Source organism: Polypterus senegalus, chromosome 1 (assembly GCF_016835505.1).
Source record: "Polypterus senegalus isolate Bchr_013 chromosome 1, ASM1683550v1, whole genome shotgun sequence".
NCBI classification, from domain to species: Eukaryota; Metazoa; Chordata; class Cladistia; order Polypteriformes; family Polypteridae; genus Polypterus; species Polypterus senegalus.
Window position 1 is genome coordinate 260,093,826 of NC_053154.1, and position 13,191 is coordinate 260,107,016.

Genomic DNA, 13,191 nt, shown 5'->3' on the forward strand with positions numbered 1-13,191 from the left:
GCAAGTTTAAAAAAAATCACTTTTATTCTCTGTCAGCCACAGGATTACTGCTTCAGGTATTAGAATCTCTTTGGCACCTTTCAGTTGATTATCACTTCTCTGAGTACCCAAAGTGCAGAGAACAAAAATGTAAAATGCAAACCCATGTGTGTTGCAGTTGACAGCTCTATATACTTTATCACTTCGTAAGTAATAGCAGGTAGCAAAATTAATGGGATCCTTTTTTCCTTCAGCGTTGCCCAGATGTTATTCTTGTTGATAACTTTTTCCTTAAATGTTTCACAAAATCTGCCTGAGCTTGAGGTAAAGCTTGATTTACAAGAGACTTTGGCAGCCAGCCCTGAAAAATTAGCAGAAGACAAAGCATGCAGCTATAATTTTTTTTACATAAACCACCTAGCATTATTGTAATATTTTATGTCTGGACATTAGACTTCATAAAATTTTGGATTTTTTACTTTGAAAACACTTTCAATGTGCCTGTAAACTGATAACTTAACCAAAGATGTAAATATGTTTTTATTTAAAATGTATTCATGTTATGAAGTAAATGATGCCATAAGGTACACTATATTGCCAAAAGTATTGGGATGCCTACCTTTACACACAAATGAACTTTAATGACATCCCATTCTTAATTCATAGCCTTTAATATGGAGTTGGCCCACCCTTTGCAGCTATAACAGCTTCCACTCTTCTGGGGAGGCTTTCCACAAGGTTTAGGAGTGTGTTTATAGGAATTTACGGCCATTCTTACAGGAGAGCATTTGTGAGGTCAGGTACTGATGTTTGACAAGTAGACCCGGCTCGCAGTCTCTGCTCTATTTCATCCCGAACATGTTCTGTCGGGTTGAGGTCAACGCTCTGAGCAAGCCAGTCAAGTTCCTCCACACCAAACTCACTCATCCATCTCTTTATAGACCTTGCTTTATACACTAGTGCACAGTAATGTTGGAACAGGAAGTGGACATCCCCAAATTGTTCCCACAAATTTGGAAACATGAAATTGTCCAAAATGGCTTTGTACACTAAAGCATCAAGAGTTCCTTTCACTGGCATTAAAGGGCCAAGCCCAACCCCACACCATAATACCCCCTCCAAAAAACTTTCCACTTGGCACAATGCAGTCAGGCAAGTACAAAACCCAGACTCGTCCATCAGATTGCCAGACAGAGAAGCATGATTCGTCACTCCAGAGGACACATTTCCAGTGCTCTGGAGTCAAGTGGTGGTGTGCTTTACACCACTGCATCCAACGCTTTGCATTGCACTTGGTGATGTATGGCTTGGATGCAGCTGCTCAGCCATGGATACCATTCCATGAAGCTCTCTACGCACTGTTCTTGAGCTAATCTGGAGGCCACAGGAAGTTTGGAGGTCTGCAGCTATTGACTCTGCAGAAAGATGTTGATTTCTGCATACTGTGTGCCTCAGCATGCAATGTCCCTGCTCTGTGATTTTACGTGGCCTACTACTTTCTGGCTGAGTTGCTGTTTTTCCCAATTATTTCCATTTTGTTATAATACCACTAACAGTTGACCCGTGGAATATTTAGTAGTGAGGACATTTCACGGATAAACTTATTGCACATGTGGTATCCTATCACAGTACCAGGCCTGAATTCACTGAGCTCCTGAGAGCAACCTATTCCTTCACAAATGTTTGTTAAAAGTCGTCTGAATGCCTAGGTGCTTGAATTCAGTGATTTGGAGGGGTGTCCCAATACTTTAGGCAATACAGTGTAGCAGTCATTTTATAGAATTTCATTTTAGAGCTTCTAACTTACCTTTAGGTCCATGTTGAGAAGCCATGTGAAATGACTTTTGTCAGTTCCTAGGGGCTTAACAATAATGCATGAAGGTCCATCTTCAGCCCTAATTGATATTCAAAAAAAATATGATTAGACTTCTTTAAGCATTTCAGAGTATATTTAATGCATGTAATTATTTATAAAACTTACATCAACTATCTTTGAAGACTGTATGATATTGACCATTGTCTTGGTAACACATTCCTTAATTTAACACTTATTGAAACTGCTGCTCTTTGCAATATTTTAATGTCAAGTGAAAAATGTAGTCAACAAAAATAAGCCTTTTACAGTTTTGATGATGATAGTCTGTCAATGATGTCAAGACAGGAACAGATGCACTCAGTCACGTTCACTCATTTGTGGCCAATAAAGCGTAAACTTACGTAATATTCATGCCTTTGAGATGTTGGAGGAAAATCAAAATACAAGGAAAACAACCCTGTGTTTGTGTGAAATTTCCAATGACAAGCCCAAAGATGTGGTGATTAGGTTAATCAGCAGATAAGTGTGAGTGGCCAAGTATGAGCATCTGTATGACTAGTGCCTCATTCAGGGCTGCTACCTGCCTTGAATCCAGTGCTTCCAGGATAGGCTCTGGTCCCCTGCAACCCTAGTTTGCATTAACTGAGAAAGAGAATGTTGTACAGTATGTTATTTTCAGAATTGTTTCACAAGCTGCTTATTTTTGCATGTCACTGTCTATACAACCTACATTTAAAATCTAGGGTTAACTGTGCCTGAAAGTACTTTCCTACATTTACTTGCCTACAGTCTAGCAAAGTACTTGTCTAAGGATGTCTTGCTGGGATTCTGTGAGGCATGTGCAAGATGTTTGAGAAAACATGTGTCTTATAGAACTTTAGTCCACAAAGCCAGTCTTTGCAGAAGACCACTTATCCTTACCTTACAAATCCATTCTGTGGTGGCAAGGACTCTATCTGAATAGCAGCACCAGCCAAGCAAAACACACTGTCTTGTCTCCAGCAGTGTCTAATGCTCACAAAATCTCTTTGGCCAATCAGGTTCCCTGGTGTCAGGCTTGTAACTTCATGTGTTACCATTGTATTCTGATCAATCTTCTGAACAATCTAAGGATGCAAAATATAACAACCTAACTATGAATGTCTTTGTAACTGACAAAGGGTAACATTTACAGATTTGTTCACAACCACCAAAGAAATATTGTAAGTTCTGTATCAAAAACAGTAAGAATTCATTTACCTTTCCTAAATATTTTTAAAATCTCTCCTTCCTAAATGGTCTGTTTTGGTAGCTTCTACTCATTTAATTACTGATTTTACAGAAAACTGAGAATCAGTTGTATTAATCTATACTAATAAAAGGCAAAGCCCTCACTGACTCACTCACTCACTAACTGACTCACTCACTCATCACTAATTCTTCAACTTCCTGTGTAGGTAGAAGGCTGAAATTTGGCAGGCTCATTCCTTACAGCTTACTTACAAAAGTTGGGCAGGTTTCATTTCGAAATTCTACACGTAATAGTCATAACTGGAACCTATTTTTTCCTCCATATACTATAATAGACTTCTGCTCGATGGCCTCCCACGTAATTTAGTGCCTGCCCATATAAGGCCATCCTTCAGCGGCAATCCAATAGAAACACTGCCGCTAAATATTCACGGGTGAAAGACTGTGCTTATGCAGACAAAGATGAGATGGTCAGGGTGGTGTTTGGGCACAAACTCAGTGAAACTGCGAGAGAAACTTTTAAGTACCGGGTCTTCGCTAACATTAAATACAGCCGTGGACATCGCATGAGATGGCACCAGCGATGCATGTACACCGAGCGGCTCACGTGAACTGACGCAGTGCACAGACAAAAAGCAACAGTTCCAAAGAGTGCTGAACAAAAAATGAAATACACAATTGAGAAGGCAGCAAAAAAATATGAAGCGTGTGACACATACAAGCATATTCATAACTGCAGCTACTGCGGAAACAAAGCACACGGTGGAAAAGTCAATGTCCCGCTAAAGGAAGACAGTGTAAAAAACCTGTGCATGCAGTGTGTCACATCTCAGATAAAGAGGAAGACGAGCTGTTTATTGATGCAGTAAGAAACGAATCGATGAATGAAACCTGTTATCTTTACAACGATTGACAAACACGGAATGTAACTTAAACACAACACATCGTACAAATACGAACCTGATTGAAAGAAATGATAATCAAATCCTTGATGACAGCAACACTCATAACACTCACAAAACAATTACTGTATATTGACAATGATGTTACGTTATTTTTAAAATGTTCCCTTTTTCTTTATATATATATATATATATATATATATATATATATATATATATATATATATATATATATATATATATATATATATATATATACCCCAATCTACATACTTTCAAATAGACAAACCACGCGCCGTGGCACAATGAAAGAGGCTTCGCCTCTAGCGCCGATGTCTGAGGTTCGATTCCCGAGAGGGGGTGCACTGAGTGTGTACACCTGATGACCCCAAAATTAGGGCAAAACACATGTCGCGTACTCTTTGCATTATTTCACAGTAAAACTTTCAATATATATATACACACACATACATATATATCAGCGCTTCCCGATTCATTTTACTCTTGCATCCCGGTATGAAAAAATATGCGGTTAACGCAGAAAGACAGATCACCAATTGAAGCTTTATGAATAATGGATACTTTATTCGCGATTAATGATTGTTTTGGTAAAGCCATACTCAGTGTATTCATTAGATGAACGGTAAAAAAGTAAGAGTGAGGGGAGGGTGACTTATTGAGGCACGCAGGTGAAACCACAATAGCACGCGGGCTCAATGTAGTGCGTGTCAACTCGATCTGAATTGCGCGATCACATTCGAAAAAATATATCTTTTCAAGTTTTATTTAGTCGACACAAATATCTTTGGTTGTAATGTAAGGCTAATTTACTCTTTACATTTCTATAGTGAAGAAAAATTTATGCAATGATGCCTACATTTAACTTACATTCCTACCAAAGATATTTCTGTCGACTAAATAAAAATTCCTTCTATTTAAAATTTAAATAGAATTGGAACAAATACGATAGTTCATAATATCCACGCAGACTTGCACGTAAGAGCGGGAGTCATCCATTTTAACAAGCAGCGTATATTGCACTGATACGAAATAGCCTGCCCATTTAATTATTTAGGAATGGATAGATAAATTAAGATTTTGTACAAATAATGTTTTTCATTTTTCTTCCTTGACGGATTCTGGCACCCCCAGCAACAGTTGCTCGCACCCCAAAGAGTGTGCAATATATATATATATATATATATATAAAATATGTGTGTGTATATGTATATATGTAGATATGTATCCATCCATCCATTTTCCAACCCGCTGAATCCAAATACAGGGTCACGGGGGTCTGCTGGAGCCAATCCCAGCCAACACAGGGCACAAGGCAGGAAGCAATCCTGGGCAGGGTGCCAACCCACCGCAGAATACACACAAAAACACACCCACACACCAATCACACACTAGGGCCAATTTAGAATCGCCAATCCACCTAACCTGCATGTCTTTGGACTGTGGGAGGAAACCGGGCGCCGGAGGAAACCCACGCAGACACGGGGAGAACATGCAAACTCCACGCAGGGAGGACCCGGGAAGCGAAGTAGATATGTATGTATATGTATATATATGTTTATATATGTGTGTGTATATATGTATGTGTGTATGTATATGTATGTGTGTACATGTAGATATGTATATATATGTATATATATGTGGATGTATGTGTATATATGTAGATACAGTGGAGGAAATAATTATTTGACCCCTCACTGATTTTGTAAGTTTGTCCAATGACAAAGAAATGAAAAGTCTCAGAACAGTATCATTTCAATGGTAGGTTTATTTCAACAGTGGCAGATTGCACATCAAAAGGAAAATCGAAAAAATAACTTTAAATAAAAGATAGAAATTGATTTGCATTTCATTGAGGGAAATAAGTTTTGAACCCTCTAACAAAAAAAGACTTAATACTTAGTGGAAAAACCTTTGTTTGCAAGCACAGAGGTCAAACGTTTCTTGTAATTGATGACCAAGTTTGCGCACATTTTAGGAGGAATGTTGGTCCACTCCTCTTTGCAGATCATCTCTAAATCCCTAAGGTTTCGAGGCTGTCTCTGTGCTACTGTGAGCTTGAGCTCCCTCCATAGGTTTTCTATTGGATTAAGGTCCGGAGACTGACTAGGCCACTCCATGACCTTAATGTGCTTCTTCTTGAGCCACTCCTTTGTTGCCTTTGCTGTATGTTTTGGGTCATTGTCGTGCTGGAACACCCATCCACGACCCATTTTCAGTTTCCTGGCAGAGGGAAGGAGATTGTCGCTCAGGATTTCACGATACATGGCTCCGTCCATTTTTCCGTTAATGCGATTAAGTTGTCCTGTGCCCTTAGCAGAAAAACACCCCCAAAGCAAAATGTTTCCACCCCCATGCTTGACGGTGGGGACGGTGTTTTGGGGTCATAGGCAGCATTTTTCTTCCTCCAAACACAGCGAGTTGAGTTAATGCCAAAGAGCTCTATTTTGGTCTCATCAGACCACAGCACCTTCTCCCAGTCACTCTCTGAATCATTCAGGTGTTCATTGGCAAACTTCAGACGGACCTGCACATGTGCCTTCTTGAGCAGGGGACCTTGCGAGCCCTGCAGGATTTTAATCCATTGCGGTGTAATGTGTTTCCAATGGTTTTCTTGGTGACTGTGGTCCCTGCTAATTTGAGGTCATTAACTAACTCCTCCCGTGTAGTTCTAGGATTCTTTTCACCTTTCTCAGAACCATTGACACCCCATGAGGTGAGATCTTGCGTGGAGCCCCAGAGCGAGGTCGATTGATGGTCATTTTGTGCTCCTTCCATTTTCGAACAATCGCACAAACAGTTGTCACCTTCTCTCCCAGCTTCTTGCTAATGGTTTTGTAGTCCATTCCAGCCTTGTGCAGGTCTACAATTTTGTCTCTGACATCCTTGGACAGCTCTTTGGTCTTTCCCATGTTGTAGAGTGTGGAGTCTGCTTGATTGATTGATTCTGTGGACAGGTGTCTTTTATACAGGTGACTAGTTAAGACAGGTGTCCTTAATGAGGGTGACTAATTGAGTAGAAGTGTCTAACCACTCTGTGGGAGCCAGAACTCTTAATGGTTGGTAGGGGTTCAAAACTTATTTCCCTCAATGAAATGCAAATCAATTTCTATCTTTTATTTAAAGTTATTTTTTCGATTTTCCTTTTGATGTGCAATCTGCCACTGTTGAAATAAACCTACCATTGAAATGATACTGTTCTGAGACTTTTCATTTCTTTGTCATTGGACAAACTTACAAAATCAGTGAGGGGTCAAATAATTATTTCCTCCACTGTATGTATATATGTGTGTCTGTATATATATATATATATATGTGTTTATATGTATATATGTATGGATATTTATATATATATATATGTTTATATGTGTGTGTGTATATATATATATATATATATATATATATATATATATATATATATATATATATATGACAGCAACACTCATCACTCACAACAGTGACAAAACAATTACATTGACAATCATGTTATGTTATTTTCAAAATGTTTCCTTTTCTTTTTCATTACTTCTTTAACACACTACTTCTCCGCTACGAAGCGCGGGTATTTTGCTAGTATATTTTATATATATTATATTAAAAATTATATATATACAGTGGTGTGAAAAACTATTTGCCCCTTCCTGATTTCTTATTCTTTTGCATTTTTGTCACACAAAATGTTTCTGATCATCAAACACATTTAACCATTAGTCAAATATAACACAAGTAAACACAAAATGCAGTTTTTAAATGATGGTTTTATTATTTAGGGAGAAAAAAAATCCAAACTTACATGGCCCTGTGTGAAAAAGTAATTGCCCCCTGAACCTAATAACTGGTTGGGCCACCCTTAGCAGCAATACCTGCAATCAAGCGTTTGCGATAACTTGCAATGAGTCTTTTACAGCGCTCTGGAGGAATTTTGGCCCACTCATCTTTGCAGAATTGTTGTAATTCAGCAAAAACAACATTAGGGCTCGTTTCAATTTTGCTAAGAAACATCTCCATGATTGCCAAGACTTTTGGGAAAATACCTTGTGGACTGATGAGACAAAAGTTGAACTTTTTGGAAGGCAAATGTCCCGTTACACCTGGCATAAAAGGAACACAGCATTTCAGAAAAAGAACATCATACCAACAGTAAAATATGGTGGTGGTAGTGTGATGGTCTGGGGTTGTTTTGCTACTTCAGGACCTGGAAGGCTTGCTGTGATAGATGGAACCATGAATTCTACTGTCTACCAAAAAATTCTGAAGGAGAATGTCCGCCATCTGTTCATCAACTCAAGCTGAAGCGATCTTGGGTGCTGCAACAGGACAATGACCCAAAACACACCAGCAAATCCACCTCTGAATGGCTGAAGAAAAACAAAATGAAGACTTTGGAGTGGCCTAGTCAAAGTCCTGACCTGAATCCAATTGAATGCTATGGCATGACCTTAAAAGGCAGTTCATGCTAGAAAACCCTCAAATAAAGCTGAATTACAACAATTCTGCAAAGATGAGTGGGCCAAAATTCCTCCAGAGCGCTGTAAAAGACTCATTGCAAGTTATCGCAAACGCTTGATTGCAGGTATTGCTGCTAAGGGTGGCCCAACCAGTTATTAGGTTCAGGGGGCAATTACTTTTTCACACAGGGCCATGTAGGTTTGGATTTTTTCTCCCTAAATAATAAAAACCATCATTTAAAAACTGCATTTTGTGTTTACTTGTGTTATATTTGACTAATGGTTAAATGTGTTTGATGATCAGAAACATTTTGTGTGACAAACATGCAAAAGAATAAGAAATCAGGAAGGGGGCAAATAGTTTTTCACACCACTGTATAATTTCATCCCACATTCCTAAGATTTGTTAAATGGTAACTTTGAATTGAATGCATAGATAAACACACTTGGTGAATATTTGATGAATATACTGTGTTCTGCATGCAATTTGTGATGTAATAACACGTTTAATTGAAAAAGCTGCCCGGTCCTATTTTATTCCAACAGCATCAAATGCAAGTTGGTTTAGGGCAGGTTTTATTGAAATCTGTAAAATTATGGTAGCACATATGTGATACATTCCTTTAACTCCACTGTCTCTGTATTGATGAGGTTGGCTTCTGTAATGAAGCACTCAGAATGAAGAGACTCTTCATAGAGAGGAGAGACTCTTCTCATATTGTGGACAGGGTGCTCAGTCAAGCCTGGAGACCACCTTGTAACATCCACTCTAAGAAGAACCCCATTAATGAAACCCACTTCCTGCTGGCTCTCCCATTACACTCTTTACACCCTATTTCTCGCACAGGTCATCAAACAAAATTCCCTGATTTTTCAGACTTATTTTTTCACAGGAGCCTATTTTCCTAACTCTCCCTTGATCTCCTTCCTTCAAGCATTTAACTAATGCAAACTTCTTATCTGAAGCTCACTACACAGAGGAGAGCTACATCTCTTGGCTGGCACTTTGAGCTGCAACAGGAGCCACAGTGTCACTTGCATATATATCATAAACAATACCGTTGTATCTGACTCATTACTACTACTCATCCAGTGAGGTTGTATTAATGGGTATGTCTCCATGAGAAAAATGGGTGTAATGCCAATCTTTGCTTTTTGTAAATTGGCATTGTCAAGTAGGCCATGATAATCAGGAGATGTAGAAATGTTTAGGTGACTTCGCACATAAATCAGATATAGTTCTTTTATCCTTTGATGACATAGGCAGTTTTCCATCACAGATGTATCTGTATTTTGCAGAACTAATTAACTTTTGTGTTCTTCAGTTACTATGTCAGTGCTTGTTAGCTGAGCTAGTCATGGTCATGAACGAGGATTGGCAACATTGCACTGTTAAATAGCACGTTTATGTTAGCAGTGGTATTATAAAAAAATATATTAATCTGACAGGCATGCCCAATGCTTTGAGCCTGTAACCTGGTAAAGTTGTTAATATATACTAATTATGTCTACTGTTCAATTACTTTGAAAGCAAATTACTGTTGTAGCTCCCCACAACCTTAAAACTAGGTAAAGCAAGTTCAGTGAAGGTATGAATATTGCTGCCAGTGAATGTTATTAGGCATATGCAAATGTTGGAAATTCACAATTATAAATGTTTTTAAGGTCTAAAAAACCACCAGCACATAAATTCTAAAAAAACACTACCACATTAACCTTACTTGAATTTTGCTGACATTTGGATTCCAAGTGCTTATTTCTTCCAGCTTTTCAAACAATTCATAGTAGAGCTGCCTAGGTGTTGCATCCAGAACAGCCTCTAGTTTAAAAACCTTGCCCACTTCAGGAATTACCTTGCTTGAAACAGTGTCACCATTTGTCTATATCAAATGAAAACAAAATAATAGTTTCATGAACACAAAAAGAGGGATGAGAATATAGAGAGGATATACAAAATAATTTAAAGGAAAAGCAAAAAAACTATTGCCTCTTTGGGCCTACCTATATATTGGTCTGTAACACTATTTGCTTATGTCCTCCTGAAGTTACCACTCCATACTCTCCTCTGCATCCTCATTTGCTGTACCGTCTGTCTTCCACTCTTTTCTACAGTCTCTTTCCATCTTGTCCTATATACCTTCTAATTCTAAACTTGACGGCCACTGGCAGGTAGTGGCCTTTAATCACTAGGATTATTTTTCAGGTCAGGTCAGGAATAATCATCTAAAGTTGTTTTGCCTTCTATGCAGAGCTACCTCTGGCAACCCAAGGTGCACCATCATACATGATCCCCGATACTAAGGACAAGACATCCTGGGGGGTTATAGCACTACTTGCCCTCCACACATAGACCAATGGCACACCTATTCCATATGGGAGCCATCTTCTGCCACCTGACAGATTTGCAGAGTCCTTTGTCCATCATTAGCCCATGCTGGCCTTCGCTGCCTTGTGACCCCTTGAACACTGAAAGCCCTCCTACAATTTAGATAATCATCCACACATCAAATTAATTCAGAATATTGAAATAAAAAATCAGTATATGCCATATATGTAAGATTTTTAAGTGAATACTGTGTTGATCAGACTTGTGAAATCTTTGTTAAAAAAATCTTGTTTTTAAAAATGACTTACATGTGTGATTTCATACTGCCATCCACCCAGCTGATCCAAAATCTCCAGCGCCCTTTGTAGAGCTTCTTTTCCTTGGGTAATGTAGTACAATTCTTTGTCTTTAAGAGCATTTGAACTGCCTTTTGGTTCTGCTATATCATTTTTTAGCCCTAGAACACAAGGTAAATCTTTTACCTTTTTTGCTTTTTATACATTAGCTTTTAAATATTAGGCCAGGCACTGTAGGTTACAAAACATTTAGAAATGCAGCATTTTGAGCTATCAGAATTTACCAGTACTATAAAAGGAAAAATACAGAGGTAATTTTGAAATTATTAGTAAAGTTCATTAATATGAATCATGTATGTGATTTAAAAGGCAACATTTTACAAAAATGTATGTCCTGATATTAATATACATATACACTATACATTCATGTTTTGCACCCAATTCAAAATTATTCATACCTTTAAAGGCTATGCAAAGGTTCATCAGTGATATCATTACAGCACTTGCAGTGCATTCAAACAAAAGTAACCATCCATTTCTTTAAATAACATTTTTTATTACACCCCTGGATGGGGTGCCAGTTCACTGGAGAGAACACACCCATAGTACTCACTCCTAACCTGCAAGACTTTGAGATCCAGTAGGAAATGCACATGTTCAGAGCATGAATGTGCTGACTCCAAATATCACAACAGTGGTATTGTTCAGAATCAAATTCAGCTTGTAAGGCAGCAGCAGCAGGCAGTGCCCCACTGTGTCACCATCCCTACCAGAAGTCTAATTAAGGATTAATATTTTTGACTTACAGGTATTATGTCCAATGTGTTTAATGTGGCTCCACATGCTGGATACCAGGTGTTGTTCCCTTTGTCTTAATTGAGTGATTTCTTGCCCAATACTTGCCATTGCTGCTTTCTTCAAACCTTAAATGATATCATCATGTATTATTAAAATACAAATCCACATCACTCAATTTAAAAGTAGTATCATTCATCATAATTCATCAATTATTACAAGTAACAACAACTAGAATCTTTTCAGCATAATTAAATATTAAGTCACAGAAGTGCTTTTTAAGAAATATTATAGTACATCATTTTTAAATATTGCTTATGTCCCAAAGTTCATTTACCTGTCACATTTCGGAAATGCTGGTGGGAAATTCCACAACAAAGTTTAACTGTGGCTGGGAGCATGCTTTGCTAAGTGTGCTTGAAGGAGACAGACAAGAGTGATACCGGGGCCTTCCTTTATAATAATCCTGAAGGACACAACACCAAGATAGAATGCACGCTGGCAGATAGGATGATGATGACCTTTGCCTTTCTTCAAGGTTAAAAGGCGGAGGGGCATTGGCACAGTTTTGAAACTGTAACATCTGTGGCTTACATTACACTGCCCTCCCACAACCCAATTCACACCAAAATGAAATATTTTTTTAGCTGGGCAAATTCCTGTAGCAGCAATGCAAAGTATCCAGAGATTCAGTTATGTTAATTGAACATCTTTTTTCCTGAAATTTGTAATAATGTATTCCTTTTATTTGATTATTCCAAAAATAGTTTTTTGGTTTTTTTTGGAGGGCATTGGCAAGCTTATAAAACAAGAAGTCATGCCAGAAAGATAGCCTTGTATTGAATTTGTCAGGTTCACCACAAAAGTTATCCTGCAGATTCTTGTAAGCAAAGTCACATTTTCAGTGTTTCCCAGACACAAAAATTAGATCTAGCAGCATGGGCACCACTGTTTTTCTCCCTTGAAAAATGTCACTGTTATACATGACAATTATCATTATGTAGAGGTTTTAACAGTTACATTTTTTATAATTCATGCATCTATTGAAATAAGCTGCTTATGATTATGATAAATATTATTCACCATGAGTCAGGCTGTTTGTCCTGTACAGGAATTGTTCCATCCTTGCACCCAGTGCTTGCTGGGATAGGCTCCAACTGCCCCTCAACCCAACTGTGGATAAGCAGATTTGGATGATGGGTGGATAGACATTATTTTACATCGTAATAATCTTCTAAAATTGTTTTGCTCAAATTACCACACAACTTTTTTCTTCCCATTCCTACACCAACAGTCATTTTGTTGTACATTACAGTACATCGACACACTTTTGTATTTCATGGGAGAAACTAACCTGCGGCTTCAAATCAAAGGCAAAAAT

At 38.1% G+C, this 13,191-nt stretch overlaps 1 protein-coding gene across 1 annotated transcript; it reads right to left on the minus strand.

Moving 5' to 3' along the window:
* Nucleotides 1–229: 229 nt before the first annotated feature.
* star2 (steroidogenic acute regulatory protein 2) lies at nucleotides 230–12,211 on the minus strand. The gene is made up of 7 exons (XM_039734792.1): nucleotides 12,148–12,211; nucleotides 11,868–11,938; nucleotides 11,028–11,201; nucleotides 10,115–10,273; nucleotides 2,717–2,901; nucleotides 1,787–1,874; nucleotides 230–340 (listed from the first exon to the last, which is right to left on the minus strand). The coding sequence occupies exons 1-7, from the start codon at nucleotides 12,209–12,211 to the stop codon at nucleotides 230–232; spliced, it is 852 nt and encodes a 283-aa protein (XP_039590726.1).
* Between the last annotated feature and the right edge of the window lie 980 nt (nucleotides 12,212–13,191).

What these genes read in the sequence shown, in the direction of transcription:
- star2 (XM_039734792.1), bottom strand. Translation starts at nt 12,211, where the DNA reads ATGCTCCCAGCCACAGTTAAACTTTGTTGTGGAATTTCCCACCAGCAT. An exon ending in GCATTTCCGAAATGTGACAG is followed by an intron (nt 11,939 to 12,147) that starts GTAAATGAACTT and finishes ATATCATTTAAG; the next exon opens with GTTTGAAGAAAGCAGCAATG. An exon ending in GGCAGTATGAAATCACACAT is followed by an intron (nt 10,274 to 11,027) that starts GTAAGTCATTTT and finishes CATTTGATATAG; the next exon opens with ACAAATGGTGACACTGTTTC.